The 27,020-nt window shown below is 43.4% G+C and overlaps 1 protein-coding gene and 1 long non-coding RNA gene across 8 annotated transcripts in view; one reads left to right on the top strand and one right to left on the bottom strand.

The window, feature by feature from the left end:
- Positions 1-27,020, bottom strand: part of sytl3 (synaptotagmin-like 3) — a 117,570-nt gene that overhangs the window by 66,398 nt on the left and 24,152 nt on the right. For 3 of the 7 annotated variants that reach the window (XM_073051669.1, XM_073051672.1, XM_073051671.1), the window contains exon 2: positions 124-505. In XM_073051669.1, the coding sequence (XP_072907770.1) occupies positions 124-233 (110 nt within the window). In that variant the 5' untranslated portion in view covers positions 234-505. Of the gene's footprint in view, positions 1-123; positions 506-12,590; positions 12,785-12,823; positions 12,950-20,987; positions 21,084-27,020 lie in introns of those variants that run through there. The other 4 variants (XM_073051666.1, XM_073051673.1, XM_073051668.1 and 1 more) reach the window with 3 other exon arrangements.
- Positions 6,693-21,118, top strand: LOC140730785 (uncharacterized). Its single transcript, XR_012099676.1, has 3 exons — positions 6,693-6,808; positions 13,597-13,821; positions 20,962-21,118. It is a non-coding gene; the product is annotated as an uncharacterized lncRNA (long non-coding RNA).

Raw genomic sequence — 27,020 nt, 5'->3', positions numbered from 1 at the left:
CAGTTCTGGCACACTCTGCCAGGAATCATTTGACCACATTTGTGTCTCAGGTCACATCAGTGTTTGAATTGAGCCATTGGTGCTCAATCCATCAATCCAATCCATCACTGAAACTTTCCCTACCTTATCCGTTCTTCTTCCACTTTTCGCAGCCTTTCATCCCGATGAAGGACCTCCAGAACTTTGTCCCTTTCTTGATCTTTGAGAGACTTGATGTCATCTTCCACATTCATTCTGCTCTCGGACCAGTGCAGCTGACAGTCAAACTCCCAAACTCAGCAGGACTCCAGATGTAGCCACTGAGAAAGGTTATGTCGATCAGGCAGCAAGCCTCTGTGTTGACTTCCTTCTGCTGTGGGGCATCACCAAACGGTGAGAATGATGTTGAGCTCAGCTTCAGAGTTCCTCGATCATAAGCTGAAGCATCTTAACACCTTTTGACTGCCAGTTTATAAACTTACTGCTTCCTCTTTCTTTCAGCTCAAAACCTTCAATGTTGCCTCCCCTGAAAGACAGTTAGAGAAAAATTACTGAAAATTATTTATTTATTGAGATACACCGTGAAGCTGGCCTTTCTGGGCTTTCGAGTCACGCCACCCAGCAATCCCTTGATTTGATCCTGGCCTAATCACGGGACAATTTACAATGACCAATGATCATACCAGTCTGTAAGTCTTCGGACTGTGGGAGGAAACCAGAGTATCCGGAGGAAACCCACGCGGTCACAGGGAGAACATACAAACTCCTTACAGGTGGCAGCGGGAATTGAACCTGGTTTGCCTGTACTGTAAAGCACTACAAAAGCACTGAACAAAGCTTCCCATTTAAATCCAAAACGATATCTCAACCTGAATGAGTGCTGGTGTAAAACTCTGCTACATGTAATCATGCAACAACTCTAACATGGCAGAAAATCACCCATAAACTGTTCCATAATATGACTACATCCACAGCACCTACAGTGCCAAACCCGAAACCTCTGTGACCAAGGAGACAGCGCCACCTGCAGGCTCCACAGACTTCCTGATTTGCTGAAGCATCATTGGTTCTCACTGTTGCTGGATGCAAGCCCTAGAGCTTCACCAGAGGAACTGCGATAATTCAAGGTGGCACCCTACCACATTCTCGAGGGCAATTAGAGATGGGCAATAAACTCTGGCTTTTCTCTTTGGAGCGTAGAAGAATGAGAGGGGTCTTGATAGAGGTCTACAAGATTATGAGAGGCATAGATAGGGTGAATAGTCAGTACCTGTTTCCCAGGGCACCAATAGCAAACACCAGAGGGCATATGTACAAAATTAAGAGAGGGACGTTTAGGGGAGACATCAGGGGTAAGTTTTTTTACACAGAGGGTTGTGAGTGCCTGGAATGACTTGCCAGGGATGGTGGTGGAGGCTAAAACATTAGGGGTATTTAAGAGCCTCTTGGACAGACACATGGATGAAAGAAAAATGGAGGGTTATGGGGTAGTGTGGGTTTAGTACTTTTTTTTTAGGGATTATATGGGTCAGCATAACATGGAGGGCTGAAGGGCCTGTATTGTGCTGTAGTGTTCTATGGCTTTACCAGCAGCATCCAGACCACAACACCAGAAGTGAATAAAAAGGAATTCATCTTCATAGCAACCTAATGTCAATTCACCCAGAGTCCCCTCTGTCCACGTTGCCCAACAACATAAACCCACAGTGCACTGCATGGACTTTGTTACAAGACAACTGGTGAAAGAACCATGGTTGAAGATTGTCATTCCTTCTTTAATTTCATTGCAACAACAGAACTAAATCTGTAGTCATTCCTCTGCCTTGCACAATGTTTCCACAGATAGCGTTATCTTAAATCTGTCAGATTACATTAAGATGTGCTGCAAACGACTGCTTGAAGTCACAAAACACCAACTGTCATTGCACTGCAGGCACAGGTCTCTGATCTCCACTCTGACTGCATTGCTCATTCTACCAGGCATGAGGAAAATCAAATAAACACATCTCTTAGCACCCAGTGGTAGAATGGGAGTCGCCTTTGGAGAGAGGGAAATCTCCCAGCTACAATGCTAGTGCCAAGATCTTAATCATGACAGATTATGCTTTGGCAGTCTTTGGTACAGACGTGGTGGAGCTAGGAACCATCAAGAGCAGAAAATATTGGCGGGTGTTGCTTTAGACTTCTGAATATGAGTCATGATGTAGAGTGGGCTATAAATGATGTTATTACAGGGACTTAAATCTACATATAGAAATTTTACATGACTAATGACCTGGATGGGTTCCTGAAATATAAGAGTAGGATCTCTTGCTCAATGAATTGAGGATTCCCAACCTTTTTGTGCTATGCAGTCTTACTGTTAACCAGGAGATCCATTGACCCCAGTTTGGGAACCCCTGTACAAAACAGATTTTGATCCAGATTAGATTTGGAATGAGAAAGGACTACACAATAATATTGTTGCAAAATAGACCCTTGGTTAGAGCAACTGTAGATGATATAATTTTACATCAAGTTGGATTAAGTTTACATTAATTTGTGAGGTAACATAGTGTTAGGCTACCAGTTGATATTGATCAGTTGGTAAGATGTATTCAAGTGTGTTAAGGTCCAAAGATCCCTGAAGGAGATAACACAGGGCAATAAGTTGGTGAAAAAAGGTACGTGTAATGCTTGTCTTCAGTAACTGGGCTACAGAATAAAAGAACAAAGAATTTGTGCTACGACTTAAAAAAATACTTAACAAACTGGTCCAATAGTTAAAGTTCTAAATTGGGGCAAGGCTAGTTTTGATGCTATTAGATAGGAACTTGCAAAAGCTGGAGACACAGAAAACTGCAGATGCTGGATTAGGGAGCAACAAACAATCTGTTTGAGGTACTCAACAAGAAGCATCTGTGGCAGGGAAGGAATTGCCAATGTTTCAGGTAAACCCTTCATCTGGACAAGAAATGTTGAGGCAAAATGGCCGGAATAAAAAAGGAGAAGGGAGTGGTGAGATAGGAGTCCTATGGTGATTGGTGGTTTGAGGAGGGGTGTTAGATGACAGGTAGTACCAAGTATGGGAGGGGGCAGGGGTGGAGTTGGGAGTTGGCAAGTAGACTGCATTCAGCGGTCTCAATGTGACCTTCTCTGGTGGGACCAAGCAAGGCTCAGAGATCACTTCGCAAAACACCTTTGCTCAGTCCACAATGGCCGTCAGATGCTCCTATTTATAGGCCATTTCAACTGCCCTCCCCATTCCTACTGTGACCTACCTATCCTTGGCCATCTCAATGGCCAGAATGTGGCCCACACTAACTGAAGGCACAACACCTTACACTCTGTCTAGGTGGTCTACAACCCAATGGCATGGATACTAAATTTCCCAACTTAAGGCAACCTCCCCCCTCCACCCTATTTCCAGTTGGTTGTTTCTCCCCTTTCTTCCCCTCACCCATCTCTCCTCTTCTAATCTTTCTCTCCTTTCTCTTAGTTCCACCCCTCTTGTCCCTCCCACCCATCTTCATGTCATTTCCCCCTCCTGGTTCCATCCACCCACTGCACACACACAACTCACATAAAGGCCCCTCCCTTCCCACCTGTCTACTCCTTGTTCCGACTGTTGTTCACCTCTCCACAAATGGTTTCCAGTTTCAGAGTCCAGCCCTGTGACACTTCCTGCTCATCTCCCTTCAGCAGCGGTCTCCACCTTCACACTCACCTTCCCACACCCTTCTCCGTCATGGAATGTAATAAGCTGCAGAGGATGCGGTTGAGGCAAGTACATTTAAAGGTACATGGGTAGGAAAAGTTTAGAGCAGCGGTTCCCAACCTGGGGCCCACAGATCCCTCAGTTAATGGCAAGGATCCAGGGCGTTAAAAAAAAAAGTTGGAACCCTGGTTTAGAGGGATATAGGTCAAATGTGGGCAAACAGGACCAGCTTTGATTGGCGTAGAGCAGTGGGCAGAAGGGCCTGATTCTGTGCTCACTCTATAAATACATTCACCACTGAGTGAAGCTCTAAAGCATGAGGCAAGAACTGCTGAAAAAGTCTTTTCACAAGTGCAAATCACCAGAAACCACAAGAAAACACATCAAAACCCCCCACAATCCAACAGTCTCACTGATTTAGCTGTGGGATGTTTGACAAAATCAATAGACCACAGATCATTGGTAGGAAGTTTCTACCAAGTTATGTTTGCATATTCAAGATTGATTTAAATCAAACACGTATTTGTGGCAACAAGCTGTCTGCAGGAATGTATCACAAACTACTTGGATTTAATCATTACTCAGTCACTATGACTTTGTGTTATTCTTGTAATTGAGTTAATGGGACATAATTCCTTCCAGGATGGAGGTAGGTAGTGGGAAGCACTGTAGAAAAGGACACAACATTTAAGGCATCACCGCAACTGTTACTAAGAAAAAGCCACTGTGCGACTATGTCAATAAACTAAAATTGAAAATCAGATGACTGCTGGATCTGAAGGTCTTTCCAAACAATGGACAGTGATGAGGAATAAGTCAATAGACAATAGGTGCAGAAGTAGACCATTTGGCCCTTCGAGCCTGCACCGCCATTCTGAGATCATGCCTGATCAATTTCTATCAAAAACTGGTTCCTGCCTTGTCCCCATATCCCTTGATTCCCCTATCCATAAGATACCTATCTAGCTCCTTCTTGAAAGCATCCAGAGAATTGGCCTCCACTACCTTCCGAGGCAGTGCATTCCAGACCCCCACAACTCTCTGGGAAAATAAGTTTTTCCTTAACTCTGTCATAAATGACCTACCCCTTATTCTCAAACCATGCCCTCTGGTACTGGACTTTCCCAGCATCTGGAACATATTTCCTGCCTCTATCTTGTCCAATCCCTTAATAACCTTATATGTTTCTATCAGATCCCCTCTCAATCTCCTTAATTCCAGCGTGTACAAGCCCAGTCTCTCTAACCTCTTTGCGTAAGACAGTCCGGACATCCCAGGAATTAACCTCGTGAATCTACGCTGCACTTCCTCTACAGCCAGGATGTCCTTCCTTAACCCTGGAGACCAAAACTGTACACAATACTCCAGGTGTGGTCTCACCAGGGCTCTGTACAAATGCAAGAGGATTTCCTTGCTCTTGTACTCAATTCCCTTTGTAATAAAGGCCAACATTCCATTAGCCTTCTTCACTACCTGCTGCACTTGCTCATTCACCTTCAGTGATTGATGAACAAGGACTCCGAGATCTCTTTGTATTTCTCCCTTACCCAACTCTACACCATTCAGATAATAATCTGCCTTCCTGTTCTTACTCCCAAAGTGGATAACCTCACACTTATTCACATTAAATGCCATCTGCCAAGTATCTGCCCACTCACCCAGCCTATCCAAGTCACCCTGAATTCTCGTAACATCCTCATCACATGTCACACTGCCACCCAGCTTAGTATCATCAGCAAATTTGCTGATGTTATTTTCTATGCCTTCATCCAAATTGTTAACGTAAATGGTAAACAGCTGTGGTCCCAATACCGAGCCCTGTGGCACCCCACTAGTCACCACCTGCCATTCCGAGAAACACCCATTCACTGCTACCCTTTGCTTTCTATCTGCCAACCAGTTTTCTATCCATGTCAATGCCTTCCCCCCGATGCCCTGAGCTTTGATTTTACCCACCAATCTCCTATGTGGGACCTTATCAAATGCCTTCTGAAAATCGAGGTACACTACATCCACTGGATCTCCCCCGTCTAACTTCCTGGTTACATCCTCGAAAAACTCCAAAGTGACAAAGAAGAAGGCAAAAAACCTCTGTTACTATTCTTAGATGGCCCACCAGGGCAGAATCTGCTTTCAGATGCTTCCACAAGAGCAGCAGTAGGTGTCTGGTGGTGTGGGTTGTGAGGTGCTGCTCTCCATCTGGCGAGAGTGGTGGAAAGGCTGGATGATATCGTTTGCAGTGAATGGAGTCAAGGAGATCTAGTGTCACAGTTGAGGTAGTGTTCCTTCCAGCAGCTGTTCTCCATTCTTAGCACCTTGTGTGTTTGGACAGCTTTGAACCATGGCCAGTAACAAATGCCTTGTCCCTACCAACCACTGTCTGTTCTTTAGGTCAGGGTTGTTCTGCTTAATCTTAGACTTTAGTACTGTTTCATTCCATGGCAGTGTGGTTGAGCTCTGGTCTAAGAACACCTTGTATTTCTGCTGTAATAGTTCATAGACCTTCTCCGTAAACCAATCCAGATTCTTTTTGGTAGAGAAGACAAAAATCTTTTCATAGGTGCTAATAACGGTGGGCCAGGGCAGCACAATAACCCTGGGCTCTCTGTAACTACTATTCTTTTTGTGATGACTTCTGGGTGAAGTGATTCACTTTGGAAGGTTGAATTTTAAGGCAGAATACAAAGTTAATGGCGGGATTGTTAGCAGTGTGAAGGAACTGAGGGATCTTAGTGTCCGGGTCCATAGGATCCCTCAGCATGGCAGTGCAAATTCATAGAGTGGTTAAGAAGATGTCTTATGTTGACAGGTCCTGGCAGTATACACTCCGTCTATTACCAGTGTAACATGCTGTAGGGTTTCACTGCTGTGTAACATGCTGTAAGGTTTCACTGATACTGTAATGGTTTCTCTGTAGCAGCAATGTTTGGGTTATGACTAGAGATAACGGGGTTTGGAATGCTGTTGTTCTTGGAAGAGAGCTGGAAGAGAGATTTTCACGGCCAGGGAGAGATGAGGAGAGAAGACACGAATGGAGAGAGTTGGTAGACCACCAGACGGGGTGGACTTGGAGCGAGGGTCCGAAGGGCAGCGACAATCGGAGGAGGCCGATGGTGGACAATCAACTTATCGGTGAGCATCAACTTTGCGCAACAGACTGTTTAATAAGATTGGGCCCTTTTTTTTGTTTCTTTACTAACCGTATAGTCAAAGTTAGAATTATAAAGCTTAATTGTTTAATCGCATATTGTGTATTGTTTGATATTTCGGGGTACTGATTTGAAACGGGAATTCTGAAGAGTGAGAATTCTGAGTTAGTATCCGCCCTTACTTCTCTGGCGAATAAATGGAAAGTCAGATTCAAAGTCCCAGCTAAGGCAGGCTCTGCCTATTCTCTGGAATAACGCCCACCGCTGAAAGGGAGGAGGAGTATGAGGCTTGGGTGGAGCAGACCTCTCAGTTGTTAGGTGAGTGGCAGTGCTCTGATGATGAAAAGCGACAGAGATTGGTTGAAAGTTTGAATGGGCAAGCCACTGACGTGAGAGCTGTCAGGTTGACAGCTGTCAATTATCTGCAAGCACTGGACAATGCTTTTGGTCTGACTGGAAGCCCAATGGAGCTCATGGTGGGGTTTCAGAACACGCTTCAGGAGAAGGGGGAGAAGCTTTCTGCTTTTATTTTTCAGCTAGAGAGGCAGCTAAATTTCTTGCAGCGCAGAGGGATCATTCAGGTGTCTGAGGTGGATCAGTTAGCCAGGGGCTCCCAGTCCCATGACCTGATTGCGTGGGGTCTCTGACAATCTCGTAAGACCCCTCCATCTTTTGTTGAGCTGATCAGAGAGGTACAGGAAGAGGAGAATACGGCGGAGGCATGGGAGAGTCATTGGGAAAACCGAGAGAGACCCAGTGAGGGAACGGGTTTATGTCTCTGGGGGAGCAGTGAAAAAAGCATTACCTGGGTGGTGAGGATCTTTGATGATGGGTGCTGTTTTTCTATGACAATGTTTCATGTAGATGTGGTCAATGGTTGGGAGGGTGTTACCCATGGTGCACTGGGCCGAATCCATGATCTTTTGTAGGATTTTCAGCTCAAGGCATTGGTGTTCCCATACCAGGGGTGTAATTCAGCCAGTCAGCACAGTTTCCAACACGCATCAATAGAAATTTACCATGGTTTTTGATGATATGCCAAACCTTCGTAGACTCGAGGAAGTAGAGATGCTGTTGTGCTTTCTTTGCAATAATATTTATTTGATGGGTCCAGGACAGGTCCTCTGAGATAGTGACACCCAGGAATTTAAAGTTACTGACCTCCACCTCTGATGAGTACTGGCTCATGGACAGTTTCCCTCCCCTGACGTCTGCAATTAGTTCCTTGGTCTTGTTGACATCGAGTAAGAGGTTGTTGTTATTACACCACTCAGCCAAATTTTCAATCTCCCTTCTATATGCTGATTCATTACCACCTTTGATAATAGCCCACAGCAGTGGTGTCATCAGCAAACTCGTATATGGTGTTGGAGCTGTACTTAGCCACAGTCATAGGTGTAAAGCGAGTAGAGCAGGGATTACGCCCACAGCAATGTGGTGCTCCTGTGCTGTTGGAGATTGCAGAGGAATTATTTTTAATAATCTACTATTACTACTGTTAAGGCCAGATCAGGAATAGTCTATGTGGTTTTGTGCATGGGTGGTCATGTCTGACAAATCTTTTGGAGTTTTTGCAGAGGTAACTAAGAGGGTAGATGAAGGTAGAGCGTGGATTTTGTTTCTATGAACTTTAGTAAGGCCTTTTGACAAGGTCCCTCTTGGCAAGCTGCCCTGGAAGGTTAGATAACAGAGCTAACCATAAGACATTGGACCAGATGGCTTCATCTGCTCCTTCGAGTCTGCTTTACCATTCAATCATGGCTGAGCCTTTCTTTTTCTCCTCCTCAACCTCAGTTCACGGGCTTCTCCCCATAACCTTTGACAACCATGTCAAAACAAGAACCTGTCAATCTCTGCCTTAAATACACCCAATGACCTGACCTCCACAGCTGCAGGTGGCAACAAGTTCCACAAATTCACCACCCTTTGGCTAAAGAAATTTCTCTGCATCTCTGTTTTGAAAGGGCACTCCCTCTATCCTGAGGCTGTGGTCTCTTGTCCCAGACTCTCCCACCGTGGGGAAACATCCTTTCCACATCTACTGTGTCTAGGCCTTTCAACATTCGAAAGGTTTCAATGAGATCCTCCCTTGTCCTTCTGAATTCCAGTGACTACAGACCCAGAGCCATCAAACCTTCCTTGTATGATAACCCTTTCATTCCTGGAATCATCCTTGTGAACTTCCTCTGAATCCTCTCCCAATTCCAGCATATCTTTTCTCAGATGAGTGGCTCAGAACTGTTCACTACACTCAAGGTGAGGCCTCACCAGTGCCTTATAAAGCCTCAGCATCACATCCTTGCTCTTGTATTCTAGATCTCTTGAAATGAATGCTAACGTGGCATATCAGATCAGATTCAGTTTTTATCATTTAAAAACCACAAATGCAATGCAGTTAAAAAATGAGACAACGTTCCTCCAGAATAATATCACAAAAGCACATGACAAATTTGCCTTCCCCACCACCAACTCGACCTGCAAGTTAACCTTTAGAGTGTTCTGCACAGGACTCCCAAGTCCCTTTAAATCTCAGATTTTTGGATTTTCTCCCCACTTAGAAAATAGTCTGCACATTTATTTCTACTACCAAAGTGCATGACCACACATTTTTCAACATTGTATTTCATTTGCCACTTTCTTGCCCATTCTCCTCATCTGTCCAAGTCCTTCTGCACCCTACCTGTTTCCTCAACACTATCTGCCATATCTCAACACCACTCTTCATATCATCTGCAAACTTAGCAACTAAGCCCTCTATTCCATCATTTAAATAATTTATATACAGCATAAAAAGAAGTGATCCCAACACCAGCCCCTGCTGAACATCACTAGTCACTGGCAGCCAACCAGAAAAGGATCCTTTTATTTGCACTCACTACCTCCTACCAGCCAATGCTCTAGCCATGTTAGTAACTTTCCTGCAATACCATGGGCTCTTAACATGGTAAGCAGCATCATGTGAGGCACCTTGTCAAGGGCCTTCTGAAAGTCCAAACATACAACATCCATTGCATCCCCTTTATCTATCTTACTTGTACTCTCCTCAAAGAATTCCAGCAGGTTCAGCAGGAAGGACTTCCCCTGAAGGAAACCATGCTGACTTTGTACTATCATGTCCTGTGTCTCCAAGTTCTCCATCAACTCATCCTTAACAATGAACTCTAACATCTTCCCAACCACCAAGGTCAGGGTAACTGGTCTATAATTCCGTTTCTGCTGCCTTCCTCCTTTCTTAAAGGGTGGAGTGACATCTGCAATTTTCCAGTCCTATGGCACCATGCCAGAGTCCAACAATTTTTGAAAGATCATTTCTAGTGCCAGCACAATCTCTAACGCCATCTCCTTCAGAACCCTCGTGTGCTGTTCCTCTGGTCTGGGTGACTTATGTATCTTTTAGTCTTTTATCTTTTTGAGCACCTTCTGTCTTGTAACAGTAACTGCACCCACTTCTCTTCCTTCACACACAACAACATCAGACATACTACTACTCTTCCACAGTGAAGACTGATGCAAAATACTCATTTAGTTCATCAGCCGTCTCCTTGTCCCCCGTTATTATTTCTCCTGCCTCATTTTCTAGCGGTCCTATGTCCACTCTCATTTCTCTTTTATTTTTAACTTCCACAATATCCACTATGCCAACAACCTTCATGTCATCTATAAACTTGCTAACCCATCCAATTCCTCATCCAAGTCATTTATAAAATTCACAAAGAACATGGGTCCCAGTACAGAACACCAACAGGTCCCAGCAGTATACACTCCGTCAATCACCAGCCTGTGCCTTCTGTGGACAAGCAAATTCTGAATCCTTGCAGCCAGGTTTCCCTGGATCTCATGCCTCCTGATTTGCTGAATGCACATATCATAGGCAACCTTTTTGAACGTCTTGCTAAAATCCATGAACTGCTCTACCTTCATCAATTTGTTTTGTCATTTCCTTGAAAAGGTTATTCAGGTTTGTGAGGCTTGACCTGCCCCTGACAAAGCTATGCTGACTGTCCCAAATCACACTAACCTTCCCCATGAGCTCACAGGTGTGGTTTTAATGCAGGCCTCTGCAGCTTGCCGTTGAGCGTTGGGCTTCCAGGTTTCTCAGACACCTGTACTTATTAATTGCCGTCTTAACAAGAATCATTAAGCCCTTTACTTTCTGATTAATCTCAGTAAATTGTGACTGGCACGGGTTTCCCACATTTTATGATTATTTAAAGGGGACTCTCATTTGGTGCCGTAGTGTAGCCATTGTGTTGGAGAGAATGAATTGTCTTACAGGGTCGCTCAGTCATTCCCCCACTGCTCTGTTAGTATTCCCATGTCTAACCACTTGTTCCCATCTCTTCATGGGGAATCTGTCACTCTCCGCTCCTGAGGTCGAGTCGTTGTCAGTGCAGTGGTGTGACAGAGAGAGCCTGCTGTAGGGGCTGGTACTGCAAGCACACACTGTGACACTATAATCATTTGCCCACAACAGATGGAAGACTCACTAGTCCATAATTTCCACAGTTACCACGATTACCTTTCTTGCTCAAAGAAATAACATTTGGCACCTTCTGCTCATCATTTCTACTGCTGTAGCCAGTGAGGATGCAAAGATAATCACCAAAGATTTCGCATTCCATAATAATCTGTGGGACAATGAATGGGCTCCAGAGTGGTGCAGCTAACAGAGCTCTTGTCCCAGTGATGCAAGTCTCTCATCTCACAGATCAAGATTTTGGGACCAGTTACAAATGGCTCTATACACTTGTCAAAGTGGACCATCCAGCTTATCTATGACCCACCTGATTTCATAAACCTCTATAAGATACTTGTACCAGTGAAACATTAAGTCCCAGATTCAGTCCTCAGTGCTCTGTATGATAAAGGCCAGTGTACCCAACACCTTCCTCTTCACCTTGTCTATCTCTGATGCCTCTTTCAGGTAACAACCTACTTGTACCGGGAAGTCTCCCTTTTCCACAATTCTCTTCAAAGCCTCATCATTCACTGTGTAACTCCCATCCTGGTTTAACTTCCCAAAGTACATCGTTTTGCCAAGGGCCTGTTATATTCCAGCTGCCATTCCTTGGCCAACTTTTCCAGTTGGTCTAATGCATCATTCGGAGTTCCTGCTTCACCCATGCTCAAAGCAAGCAAGGCATACACATTCCTCACCCATTGTCACCATCGTACCAGATACAACTGACCCTCATACCATTGTCACCAATGGTGCAAGCTACATCCCCCCTCACACCACTATCACCAATACCGCAAGATACACCCATCCTGCACACCATGTCACAAGCATGAAAGGTCCATCGTCTCTTATACCACTATCATCAAAAGTGCAAGGTACACTCATCTCTCTCACCATGTCACAATCATGCAAGGTACATCGTCCCTCACATCACTGTCACTAGTAGTGCAAGATACACATTTCTATCACACTATATCACAATAGTGAAATGTCCATCCTCTCACACCACTATCACCAATAGTGCAAAGCAACCCATTTCTCACACCATGTCACAATTGTGCAAAGGACATCGACCCTCACACCACTGTCACCAATAGGGTAAGATACACCAGTCTCTCACACCACAGTCACCATTAGTGCAAGGTACACACAACTCTCACCCCATGTTACAATTGTGCATGGACCTCACATCTCTCACATCACTGTCACCAATTGTGCATGGCACACCTGACCCTCACACCACTATTACCAATATGGCAAGTTAGTTTTGCTTCTTCTTTCATAAAATGAAGTTTCTTCCACCTACCTTGAAGTGACTTGGATAGCACATTGCAGCTAGTAATGACTTCACCATAGAGATCAGTAATCTTTCCAACAGACAGAAACTTTCCAGCGATGAGTGCTGGAGGTTTATTTAGCTGAACATGCCTGCTTCAGGGCCTCACTATAGTCTAGTTGCAGCAGCTAATTTTCCTCCAAAAAAGTACAACACATCATTTTCTGAAACTCCACAACAGAGACACAAGATGCAGAACTTACCGTTCACTATGAACAGATCAGAGACTTCACCTTATTCATTTCCGTTTGCAAGTACGCTCTGTTAATAGTTGAAACCACAAACCACAGCACTAATATCATGATAAAGAGTACTGATGTCATCAAAAGCTGCAAATTGCTTTAAAATAAACCATCCACAGCACTGTTGCAATATGCAGAGGGGGCTTCATACAGGAACAGCCCTCTTTTCTTGCTCTTGGATGTCCAGTTCAAGTCAGTTGTGAAACAATTTGCCAAACGCTGCCTATCCTTCAGTGCTCTGGCCATCAGCATTCTCACAGAGTGCACTGCCTGTGATGGCAAATAGGTCAGGCTGCCTGTACATACTGGAGGGATGCAGGCAGACACACTGATGAAGTCAATCCTCGCACAATGTTGATCAGAGCTTGGCCTGACTACCCACGCCACATCCAACTAACACAGCGTTAATGGAGTCCAGGAAACCACCCCGCTGCCTGTACAAAGGACCGTTACTTACTTCTGTTTTGTTTAATGAGATGTTACCAGAATCAATGATCTCACTTTAAGGACTCTTCATCTTATTTCGTGTTCCTGTTATCTGTTACTATTTAATTATATTTGCATTTGCACTGTTTGTTATCTTCTGCACTCCGGTTGATCTTGTTCCAGTTACTGTTCTATAGATTTGCTGAGTATGCCCACAGGAAGATGAATCTTAAGATTGTGTGTGGTGACATACTGTGTATGTACTTGACAATAAAATTTAAAATTTACTTTCAACTTTGTGCTGACAGGGTGTCTTCAAAGAAGATGCAGTGCACCTTATTCAGGCCAGAAGCAAGGACTTGAGCTCCAACAGAAAGACGGGAAGAGAGGAGCAAAAGATAAGTGACTTTTCCGAAAAATTCTGAAGGGGTCGGGAAAGACAGCCTCGCTCCTGGAAGACAAGAGGACGATTAGAGATCAGATGTCAATCTGAAGGATGAAGGTGTCCAGAATTGCCATTCCTGAACATGGTGGTGAGTGATTTCAGGCTTCAACTCTCCTGCCTGATGGAAGATGACACGGCCCAGGTGGTGGGATCTTTGATGAAGGTTGATACCTTCTTGTGGTAGCACCGCCTATGGCACATATTTGCAAAGTCAGAAATAGAAAGACAGGCCAGATGTATCTGTGACTCAAGAGCTGCTGCAGGAAACAGACATTCAAAATGTTGAATCACTGGGGTCCCTTCTGAGCCAGAGGCGATCTGTACAAGAGGGAGAGATTGCACTTGAGTCGGAGGGAGACCCATGTACTTGCAGGGCTGGGGGTTGGGACTCTGAGCGGGAGCAAATCTTGGGATATATCAGTAGACAGCAGGAGCAAGGTAATCAGGGTGGCCAGTGGCAGAGTAACAACTCAGTAAAAATGAATTTATTTCAATGCAAAAGGCTTAACCAGGTCGGGGTCACAAACGCAGAATGCAGTTTAGCACTGAGGTCTTGTTGTTATTGGCAAACCTGAAGCATGGCTGAGAAAGTGGTAGGACTGGCAGCTCAATATTCCAAAATACAGATGGTACAGGCCTGACAGAAGTACAGGTAAGCAAAGAGGGGCTGCTGCCTCTTTGATAACGTAGGACACAACAGCAGTTCCCAAAGATGACATTCTTCCAGGATCATCGAAGGAGGCCCAATGGGTAGAACAAGTAGGGGGAGACCACTCTATAGCTGTGGTTCCCAAACATTTTTGGGTGTCTACTGCCACCCCTCCTTACCTGGCTCTCAGACCACATCCCTGGTGCACACACTCCCTTTCTGACCATTACATAAAAACTATAAATAAGTTTGGAGAAGGGAGTCGGAGGATCAGAACGGGAGTGCAGCGGGAGCCATCTTGATTTTTTCTTATGCTCATTGGAGTTAAGAGAGGAAGGACTGCGCAGGCGTGTGACGGCGGGCAGTGAAGTGGGGAAGATTTAAAAAGGACACAGCCTTATACAGCGGGCAGTGGAGTGAGGGGGAGCAGAGTGAAGGCTTAAGTGCTTGGGCTCAATGGGCTTAGGTGGAAACAGGCGAGGCAAGGTAGGTTTAGGTTTCAGTTTTTCCTGTTATTTGAGGAAAGGGGAAGTATGAGTGTGAGGGCAGCTTGTTGTTCTCGGTGTTGGATGTGGGAGGTCCTGGAGTTTCCTAGACCGTGTTAGGGAACTGGAGCTGCAGCTCGATGACCTTCGTCTGGTCAGGGAGAGTGAGGAGTTGATAGAGAGGAGTTACAGGCAGGTGGTCACACCGGGGCCACGGGAGGCAGACAGGTGGGTCACGGTTAGGAGGGGGAAGGGGAAGAGTCAGGTACTAGAGAGTACCCCAGTGGCTGTACCCCTTGCCAATAAGTACTCCTGTTTGAGTACTGTTGGGGGGGACAGCCTACCTGGGGGAAGCAACAGTGGCCGTGCCTCCAGCACAGAGTCCAGCCCTGTGGCTCAGAAGGGTAGGGAAAGGAAGAGGAAGGCAGTAGTAATAGGGGACTCGATAGTTAGGGGGTCAGATAGACGATTCTGTGGACGCGATCAGGAGACCCAGATGGTAGTTTGCCTCCCTGGTGCCAGGGTTCGGGATGTTTCTGATCGCGTCCAAGATATCCTGAAGTGGGAGGGTGAGAAGCCAGAGGTCGTGATACATATAGGTACCAATGACATAGGTAGGAAAAGGGAAGAGGTCCTGAAAGGAGAATATAGAGAGTTAGGAAGGCAGTTGAGAAGAAGGACCACAAAGGTAGTAATCTCAGGATTACTGCCTGTGCCACGCAACAGTGAGAGTAGGAATGGAATGAAGTGGAGGATAAATGCGTGGCTGAGGGATTGAAGCAGGGGGCAGGGATTCAAGTTTCTGGATCATTGGGACCTCTTTTGGGGCAGGTGTGACCTGTACAAAAAGGATGGGTTACACTTGAATCCTAGGGGGGCCAATATCCTGGAGGGGAGATTTGCTAAGGGTACTGGGTAGACTTTAAGCTAGAATGGTTGGGGGGTGGGAATCAATTTGAAGAGACTAGGGGAGAGGAGGTTAGTTCACAAACAGAGAAAGCTAGTAGACAGTATGTGAGGGAGGATAGGCAGGTGATAGAGAAGGGGAGCACTCAGACCAAAGATGTAGGGGAGAAGGAAGAAAAAGATAATAAAGTTGATCACATCGTTAGGGATAAACAGAGAGGAAGAGGTGGAGAGTTTCTTAAATGCATTTATTTTAATGCTAGGAGCATTGTCAGAAAGGTGGATGAGCTTAGAGCATGGATTGATACCTGGAAATATGATGTTGTAGCTATTAGTGAAACATGGTTGCAGGAGGGGTGTGATTGGCAACTAAATTTCCCGGATTTCATTGCTTCAGGTGTGATAGAAACGGAAGGACAAGAGGAGGAGGTGTTGCATTGCTTGTCTGAGTGGTGCTTTGGCAGGATAGATTAGAGGGTTCATCTAGGGAGACTATTTGGGTGGAATTGAGGAATGTGAAAGGTGTAGTAACACTTATACGGGTGTATTATAGACCACCTAATGGGGAGCGAGAATTGGAGGAGCAAATTTGTAAGGAGATAGCAGATATTTGTAGTAAGCACAAGGTTGTGATTGTGGGAGATTTTAATTTTCCACACATAGACTGGGAAGCCCATTCTGTAAAAGGGCTGGATGGTTTGGAGTTAGTAAAATGTATGCAGGATAGTTTTTTGCAGCAATACATTGAGGTACCAACTAGAGAAGGAGCAGTGTTGGATCTCCTGTTAGGGAATGAGATAGGTCAGGTGATGGAGGTATGTGTTGGGGAGCACTTTGGGTCCAGTGATCACAATGCCATTAGTTTCAATATAATTATGGAGAAGGATAGAACTGGACCCAGGGTTGAGATTTTTGATTGGAGAAAGGCTAACTTTGAGGAGATGCAAAAGGATTTAGAAGGAGAGGACTGTGACAATTAGTTTTATGGGAAGGATGTAATAGAGAAATGGAGGTCATTTAAAGGTGAAATTATGAGGGTACAGAATCTTTATGTTCCTGTTAGGTTGAAAGGAAAGGTTAAAAGTTTGAGAGCGCCATGGTTTTCAAGGGATATTGGAAACTTGGTTCGGAAAAAGAGAGATATCTACAACAAATATAGGCAGCATGGAGTAAATGAGGTGCTCGAGGAATATGAAGAATGTAAAAAGAATCTTAAGAAAGAAATTAGAAAAGCTAAAAGTAGTTACGAGGTTGCTTTGGCAAGTAAGGTGAAAATAAATCCGAAGGGTTTCTACAGTTATACTAATAGCAAAAGGATAGTGAGGGATAAAATTGGCCCCTTAGAGAATCAGAGTGGACAGCTATGTGTGGAGCCGAAAGAGATGGGGGAGATTTTGAACAATTCCTTTTCTTCGGTATTCACTAAGGAGAAGGATATTGAATTGTGTAAGGTAAGGGAAACAAGTAGGGAAGTTATGGAAACTATGACGATTAAAGAGGAGGAAGTACTGGCGCTTTTAAGGAATATAAAAGTGGATAAATCTCTGGATCCTGACAGGATATTCCCTAGGACCTTGAGGGAAGTTAGTGTAGAATAACAGGGGCTCTGACAGAAATATTTCAAATGTCATTAGAAACGGGGATGGTGCCGGAGGATTGGTGTATTGCTCATGTGGTTCCATTGTTTAAAAAGGGTTCTAAGAGTAAACCTAGCAATTATAGGCCTGTCAGTGGTGGGTAAATTAATGGAAAGTACTCTTAGAGATGGTATATATAATTATCTGGATAGACAGGGTCTGATTAGGAATAGTCAGCATGGATTTGTGTGTGGAAGGTCATGTTTGACAAATCTTATTGAATTTTTTGAAGAGGTTACGAGGAAAGTTGACGAGGGTAAAGCAGTGGATGTTGTCTATATGGACTTCAGTAAGGCCTTTGACAAGGTTCCGCATGGAAGGTTAGTTAGGAAGGTTCAATCGTTAGGTATTAATATTGAAGTAGTAAAATGGATTCAACAGTGGCTAGATGGGAGATGCCAGAGAGTAGTGGTGGATAACTATTTGTCAGGTTGGAGGCTGGTGACTAGTGGTGTGCCTCAGGGATCTGTACTGAGTCCAATGTTGTTTGTCATATACATTAATGATCTGGATGATGGGGTGGTAAATTGGATTAGTAAGTATGTAGATGATACTAAGGTAGGAGGCGTTGTGGATAATGAAGTAGGTTTTCAAAGCTTGCAGAGAGATTTAGGCCAGTTAGAAGAGTGGGCTGAACGATGGCAGCTGGAGTTTAATGCTGATAAGTGTGAGGTGCGACATTTTGGTAGGAATAATCCAAATAGGACATACATGGTAAATGGTAGGGCATTGAAGAATGCAGTAGAACAGAGTGATCTAGGAATAATGGTGCATAGTTCCCTGAAGGTGGAATCTCATGTGGATAGGGTGGTGAAGAAAGCTTTTGGTATGCTGGCCTTTATAAATCAGAGCATTGAGTACAGAAGTTGGGATGTAATGTTAAAATTGTACAAGGCATTGGTAAGGCCGAATTTGGAGTATTGTGTACAGTTCTGGTCACCGAATTATAGGAAAGATGTCAACAAAATAGAGAAAGTACAGAGAAGATTTACTAGAATGTTACCTGGGTTTCAGCACCTAAGTTACAGGGAAAGGTTGAACAAGTTAGGTCTTTATTTTTTGGAGCGTAGAAGGTTGAGGAGGGACTTGATAGAGGTATTTAAAATAATGAGGGGGATAGATCGATTTGACGTGGATAGGCTTTTTCCACTGAGAGTAGGGGAGATTCAAACAAGAGGACACAAGTTGAAAGTTAGGGGGCAAAAGTTTAAGGGTAACACAAGGGGGAATTTCTTTACTCAGAGAGTGGTAGCTGTGTGGAACGAGCTTCCAGTAGAAGTGGTAGAGGCAGGTTCGGTATTGTCATTTAAAGGAAAGTTGGATAGGTATATGGATAGGAAAGGAATGGAGGATTATGGGCTGAGTGTGGGCCAGTGGGACTAGGTGAGTGTAGGTGTCGGCACGGACTAGAAGGGCTGAGATGCCCTGTTTTCGTGATGTAACTGTTATATGGTTATTATACTTATAATTAATATAATACAGAATAAATAATAAGGAAAATAGGATCTACAAATTCAAAGTAGTGACAATGACTGCAAAATTATTCAAATCTATATAAAATTACAAATCAAATTAGTTAATTGCAGTGAAAACAATTTTCATTAGCAATTTTAGAGCATCACTCAAGAGGACCAGAGCTCCATGTTCAAAAGGAGGGATGTGGTTGCTCTAGAGAATCCCAAAGATCTCTACAGAAATATTACATAGCAAGAGACAAAACTGGTCCTCTTAAAGATCAGAGTGGTAATCTATGCGTGGAGTTGAAAGGGTTGGGGTGATCTTAAATGGATTTATTGCATCTGTAGTTGCACGGGAGATAGTCTGTAGAAGTGAGGAAAAACCACAGGGACGGTATACAGATTACAGAGAAGTAGATGTTTGCTGTTGTGAGGCAAATTTGGGTGGATAAATCCACAGGGCTTGGCAAGAGATTCCCTGGGACAAGGTGGGAAACCAGCGCAGAAATTTCATGGGCTCCAGTGGAGATCTTTAAAATGACCTTAGCCACCGGTGATGTGCCGGATTTGGGAGGACAGTTGATGTTGTTCCATTGTTAATTAAAGGCTATAAGAATAAGTCAGCAAGTTTTAGTTTGGTGAGCCAGTGAGCCTGACAAGTAAACTTGAACTATGAACCATCGGTAGTTTTTAAAGTTATTGGTAGGTATTCTAATGGTCCGGATATGTAAATATTTGGATAGACAGGGACTGATTAGGGATAGTCAATGTGGCTTTGTGAGTGGTAGGTCGATGTGGCATGGTGCATGGTAGGTCATGTCAAACCAGTGTTACGGAGTTTTTAAAGCTGAAGTTCAAATTTAATTGCCATTCAACCATTCGTGAATACCCATAAATACACCCAAATGAAACAGCGTTCCTCTGGGACTGAGGTGCAAAACACAGTACCAGAACTCACACACAGTACAAGGAACATACATGAGATCAGTGAAATGCAGTCACACAAAAAAAATACTCCAAGGCCCTGAGTCCATGAATGTTGCAGCACTCTGCAGGCAAATACAACACAGCTTGCCCTCTGCCAAGCGAACACTGGGCAGTTGCACCAACTCCAGCCAGCAAGTGTCAATGAAAGTTCAGAGATATGACTCAATCTGACATTTCCGAACCACATAACTGAACGGTACTCTACAGCCAGCTGAAGGTCCATTGTATACAAATACTGAAGCAACAATTCATTTCCGCAATCATAATTCTTGTTACCTTGCATCATGAAAGTTAATGTGATACAGTAAAGCCAATTATAATAAAGCATAGAAGTATAATTATTTACATTTTCTCTCTTTTAATCATGTAAATTAATTGACTGCCTTTGAGGAAATGTCTTGATTGAACATTGAGCTTCCAGAGGAGACACAAGAACTCATCTCTACTTCTAATACAGAGTCCTGACCTGAAATGTTGACAGTTCCTTTCCCTCCGTAGATGCTGCCTGACCCACTGAGTTCCTCCACCAGCAGATTGTTTGTTGCATAAGTTTCCAAAGGTTCTGCTGAATCTTTCCCAAAACATAATTTCTTAACCCAATTATTTCACAATATACCTAACTTCAATGTTGACAGACAATAAAAAACTTTCAACAGACAGTTTTTAGTATGCAGAGGCAAGATCAGACATAATTCCACCCAGCTTGCTATCCAGGTTAACAGACTGAGAACAGTCCAAACTCTCCCCAGTGGCCCTTCACTTGCAATTAGAGTCAAGTAGGCCTGTACCTCTCATGGGACTTTTCATAATGAAGTTACTGTCACCTGTTACCTCCAGACAAACAAATTACTTAAATCAAGGACATCTTTAAAATGAGAAGGTAAACCATTGATGGCGGAATACAGAAATAAGTAAAATTAGAAGAGTTAACACGCATTGCTCTGTGCTCTCAACAACTGCCATTAAAGCTTAACATCTTCAAATGAAGCTGCTCTCCTCAGAGAATGTCCCCGACACACACTGACAAACGATCTGCTGCTTTAAACTGCTACTGCCAGCAAGTGTGTATGAAAGACTAATATCAATCTTCATTCTATTTGTTTCCAGAAGTATGAAATTTAAGGACTACTCACAAGCAGACTGCCCTCCACATTTCTAGAGCCACGTGTTCTTGTGTAGAACGGCAGCACACACTACATACCCGGAGGATACCATTGCTTCTCCTTCACTCTCTGCATTCTGGGTAATAATCCCCAGACATATCGTAACTCTGCAGTTTATTCTGGTCATGGGTAACTAAAAAAAGTCTTCTTTCCCAGTAAACAGACAGCATAACTGCTCGACATATTAATTAATTTCATCAAGGGTGATGCATGTTCTTGCAGAAGGACCTTAAAATGTTCCATTCCCTTTAGCAGGTCTCTTCCGGCCACTTTTCCCAATAGATGCTGCATGGGTCAAGTTTTTTTCTCAGAATATATGACATCTGCAGCAATGTGGTTAATATTTCATTGTTACTACCTTTTTTAAACTACCATCACCATGGGAACCTTCACACAGAGATTCACAGAGAGGACAGTACAAATGGATGCCATGTTTAGATAGTGGGGGGAATTGGGAAAGATGGATTTCATGGAGTGAATCCCAGAATCCTTTTACTGAATGCACTGAAAGGCTGGAAGCCAGGATAGACAGAGGCTGTGAAAATGTAAAAAACACACACATGGTAGAAGTAAAACATGGAACAAGAACAGCACAGTACAGTCCTGTACAGACTCTTCAGCCACAATGTTGTGCCAACCTTTTAACCTACTCTAAGATCAATCTACTTCTGAAATCGGATACAAAATCAGAAAATGCTGGAAGCACTCAGGAGGTCAGGTAGCTTCTGGAGGAAGAGATGTTGAATTTACTTCCATTACACTTGGACTCCTGCCCTCAGAGAAATAACTGTCTTAAATGAGTGTCCTTTCATTTATCAATTCGACACTCTCCCACAATTATACATGCCGCATGAAGCCTGTCAAGAAATCTCAGGACCTGAAGGAATTACAGAGGCATGAGAGAGGAGCTGGACAAAGTTGACTGGAAGGGAACACTAGCAGGGATGACGGCAGAGCAACAATGGCTGGGGTTTTTGGAAGCAATTCAGAAGGCACAGGATCGGTATGCCCCAAAAAAGTATTTTAAAAGCAGGACAACACAACCAGAGTTGATAAGGGAATTAAAAGTCAACATAAAAGCAAAAGAGAGGGTATAAAAATTGAGTAAAAGTGGTAAGTTAGAGGATTGGGAAATTTTTTGAAAAACCAAAAGAAGGCAACTAAAAAAGCCATAAGGAATGAAATGATGAAATATGAAGGTAAGCTAGCCAATAATAATAAAAAGGATACCAATGGGGGACAAGGAAAGTAGATAAACTGTAAAAGTACTTTGCATCAGACTTTACTGTGACAGACTCCAGTGGTGTGGCAGATGTTCGAGAGTGTCAGGGGCAGAAGTGAGTGCACTTGCTATTACGAAGGAGAAGATCCTTTAGAAGCTGAAAGTTCTGAAGGTACTTATGTCACCTGGATCAGATGGACTTACACCCAGGATTCTGAAAGAGGTATCTGAAGAGATTGCTGAGGCATTAGAATTGATCTTTCAAGAATCACTAGATTCTAGCATAGATCTACTGGACTAGAAAATTGCAAATAGCCATTGAGTGTATTTAAGGCCGAGGTTGATAGATTCTTGATAAGTGAAGGGGTGAACAGTTTTGCTGAGAAAGCAGAGGGATGAGGTTGAGAGAGAAGTGTATCAGTATGTTCAAATGGCAGAGCAGACTTGAGGGGCCAAATGGCCTAATTCTGCTTAATTGTCAAATGGTCTTATTGGATCTTTTAAGTTACCACCCTCTCTTACACTTCATTGGTTACAAGCCCAGCTTGTCCAACTGCCTTTCATCAGATATTTCTGTCAATTCAGACATTCTGTGTTGCAGAGTACAGCTAATCACTAGAAAGTGCAAGATTGGGAAGGATAAATCAACCAAGACTTCTATTCTCGATCGAAGAACACTCTCAAATGTTTTCTTCCACTTCGTAAGTTAGTTAGCCGCTGTAAATTGCAACTGGGGTACAGGTGAGTGTAGAATCTGAGGGGATTCGATGAAATTGTGGGGAAATAGGTTAGGGTGAAAATGAGTAAGAAAAGGCATTGCTCTGTATGCCAGCAGAGATCTCAGTAGATTGAAATGGCCTCCTTCTGTGTCATAAGGAACTATGGAAACTAAATAACTTGTGGAAGATGGGCAAAAAACAGAGAAGTGGGGCTTTTTGTAACACACCAGTGAAGGCAGGATTGAAAGATCAATTATTGTGAATACAAACACATGTGCACAACTTATCAAGCTTATTCCTTCTATCCACAAAATGCCAAAGTGCATGTGATCCAGAATGACTTGGTGATTCGGATTAGGAATTGGCTTGTCCATAGAAGACAGACAGTAACACCTGGTGTGACTTATTTTGGCTGAAGATCCACAATGAGTGGTATTCCACAGGGACCTGTACTGGGATCTCTGCCATTTGTGATATCACAGACTTCGGTGAAAGCATGCACTGCTGAGTTGGTAAGCTCACAGATTGTTGGCTTTGTTAATGGCATAAAAGTTTGCCAAAAAAATACAGCAGGAGATAGATGAGTTGCAATTGGGGCAGACGAATGGCAGATGAAGTTTAATCCAACCAAGTGTGAAATGTTGCATATTGGCAGATTGAATGTAAAGGGATAGAACAAATGGCAGGACGCTAAACAGTATTGACGAACAGATGCTGTTGAAGATGCTGTTTGGATTAAAGACCATGTGCTATAAGGGAACTGGTACAGCAAGGAAACTAGTTCCATCTGCCCACATTTGGCCTCAAAACCTCTCCTATTCCATATCTAGATGGCTTTACAATGTTGCGAATGAGCCCCGCTCAACAATTCTTTCTGGCTGCTCCTTCCAAATACATACCACCCATTGTGTGAGGCAGCTGTCCATGATGCCCCTTTTAAATCTGTCACCTCAGATGTTAAACCAATGCTCTCTTGTTTTTAGCACCCCCTCCTTCTGAAAATATCCATGTGCACTCACCCTCTCTATGCCCTTCATGATCTTATCCCTATCAGGTCACTCCTCAATCTCCTACATTCCAAGGAATAAAATCTTGCACTCAACGTCAGTAAAACCAAAGAACTGATTGTGAACTTCAGAAAGGGTAAGACGAGGGAAAACTCACCAGTCCCCAGGAGTTCCTGGCTGTCAATATCTCTGAGAATCTAATGTGGAGCTAACATATTGATAGAGCTACAAAGAAGGCCCAACAGCAGCTACATTTCATTAGGAGTTTGAGGAGATTTAGTATATCACAAAAGACTCTCACAAATATCTACAGATGTTCCATGGAGAGCATTCTAACTGGCTACATCACTCTCTGGTGGGGGTGGGGGGTGGAAACTACTGCATAGGATTGAAATAAGCTGCAGAGAGTTGTAAACTTAGTCAACCTCATCATGGGTGCCAGCCTCTGTAGTTTCCAGGACATCGTCAAGGAGCAATGCCTCAAAGGACTGGCATCCATCGTTAAGGACACCCATCATACAGGTCAGGCCTTGTTCTCATTGCTACCATCAGGAAGGAGGTACAGAACCTGAAGGCACATACTCAGTGAATCAGGAACAGCTTCTTCCCCCCGCCATCCGATTTCAGAATGGAAATTGAATCCATAATTCTTCAATACATTTTTTATTTCTCATTTTGCAGTACCTATTTAATTGAAATATTTTATATACAGTATGTGTGTGTGTATGTATATATATATATATAAACTGTAATTCAGTTTTTTGTATTCTCTTTTGCATTGTACTGCTGCTGCAAAGACAACAAAATGCACGACCTATGCCAGTGGTATTAAACCTGATTCAGATCTTAGTCTACGCAATACCTCCTGGTAACCCAGGTCCCCAAGACCAGGCAACATCCTGGCAAATCTTTTCTGTAGTCTTTCTAGTTTAATAACATTTTTCTTATGACAAGGTGATTAAAACTGTGTACAATACTCAAAAAGAAGTTAGTCAAACTAGGATTGTTTGTGTCTGGAGCTGTGGTGGCTGAGGGGGGGCCTGATAGAAGTTTACAAATATTTGAGAGCCAGAGGAATAATGGACAGCCGTTTCTTTTTCAATGGCTCAGTGGTTCCATTTACAACCTGAAATTCTTGCTCTTCACAGACATCCATGAAATGGAAGGAAAAAATCCCAAAGAATTAATGACAGAAAAATGTTAGAACCCAAGGTCAAACAACTCCAAGGTTTGAAATGTCTCATTTATAAAGGGGATGTATATGAGGGGGTAATTTCAAAGGAGATATGTTGGGTAAGGTTTTTTTCCATAGAATGTCGTGGGTATCTGGAATGCACTGAAGGAGTGGTTCTGGAGGCAGATAGAGATGTTTGACACTCTTGGACAAGTGCATGAATACACAGAGAGTGGAGGCATATGTACCCACGTGCAGGCAGAAAGGATTAGGTGTCATTAGCTCAATTAGTTTGGCACAACAACATTGGCTAAAGAGCCTGTTGCTCTTCCATGTTCTAAGCAAGCAAGTTAACGAGAGTGTAAACCAGCAACAGCAGAACCGTACACTCCCACAACATCATGCTTTGCCATCAGAGACATCAGCAAACAGCCCTACCTCCTCTGATGTAACACCCTCAACACCCACCCCATGGTCCCATGACAACTGCCCTGCCCTCCTCCTCCTGACTTTGAATGGCAGTTGGCAGACCAACTAAAAGGTGCATCACTGCCACCTACTGGACTGGAGTGTGGTGGAGAGAGTTGGGAAAGAAAACCCCTAAATGAACACAGACATACTTTTTTGATCCCGAGAGAAATTGGGTTTCTTTACAGCCGCACCAACCAAGAATAGTGAAGAAATATAGCAATATAAAACTATAAATAATTAAATTATAATAAGTTAACTTATTATTAAACTAATTTACCCCAGAGAGCCCTATAGATTGTAAAGAATGAGAGACAATAGAAACATAGAAACATAGAAAATAGGGGCAGGAATAGGCCATTCGGCCCTTCGAGCCTGCACCGCCATTCAGTATGATCATGGCTGATCATCCAACTCAGAACCCTGTACCTGCTTTCTCTCCATACCCCCTGATCCTTTTAGCCACAAGGGCCATATCTAACTTCATCTTAAATATAGCCAATGAACCGGCCTCAACTGTTTCCTGTGGCAGAGAATTCCACAGATTCACCACTCTCTGTGTGAAGAAGTTTTTCCTCATCTCGGTCCTAAAAGGCTTCCCCTTTATCCTTAAACTGTGACCCCTCATTCTGGACTTCCCCAACATCGGAAACAATCTTCCTGCATCTAGCCTGTCCAATCCCTTTAGAATTTTATACATTTCAATAAGATCCCCCCTCAATCTTCTAAATTCCAGTGAGTATAAGCCTAGTCGATCCAGTCTTTCTTCATATGAAACTCCTGCCATCCCAGGAATCAATTTGGTGAACCTTCTCTGTACTCCCTCTATGGCAAGAATGTCTTTCCTCAGATTAGGGGACCAAAACTGCAAAAATGTGAATTAAAGTCACTTCCATAACTTGGTAATGTTTTAAATGAAAACTGTCAACCCCCAAACTCGTAGTGCAGCCTGCATGCTTTCTTTCAACCTTAGATGGCTCACACAGTAAAAGAATGTGTCCAGCTGTTTCATAGTGCTGACAAAATCTACACACTGCAGAGTTATGTTATGCAACTCTGCGGATAACTCTCAGAGTTATGCAACACCGATATTCCCAGTTAACTTTTGATCCATCAGTAAAAATGGTTAACAAGCCATAATAATGTCCTTAACCATACATGCAGGGCCTTCCTAGTGTTGCCTACATCTCTAAGTGAGAGTTGAACATGTTGAGTGAGAAACAGGAGCAGCAACGCAAGGCCAATACTAATTCCATGCACAACAGAACTGATTGAGATCCCGTTGACAATACTGTTCCATGAAGGCTTTGACCACCAAGTGTTCAGTTAATATCCATTTCACAAGGAAACTTTGATATCTCTGAAAGAGCAACAGTATGGATTAATATTCAAAATGGCCCAATTTTCCTGAAG

Source organism: Hemitrygon akajei, chromosome 7 (genome assembly GCF_048418815.1).
Source record: "Hemitrygon akajei chromosome 7, sHemAka1.3, whole genome shotgun sequence".
NCBI lineage: Eukaryota > Metazoa > Chordata > Chondrichthyes > Myliobatiformes > Dasyatidae > Hemitrygon > Hemitrygon akajei.
Note: the sequence above shows the minus strand (reverse complement) of the source record. Positions and strands in the feature narration are given on the sequence as shown.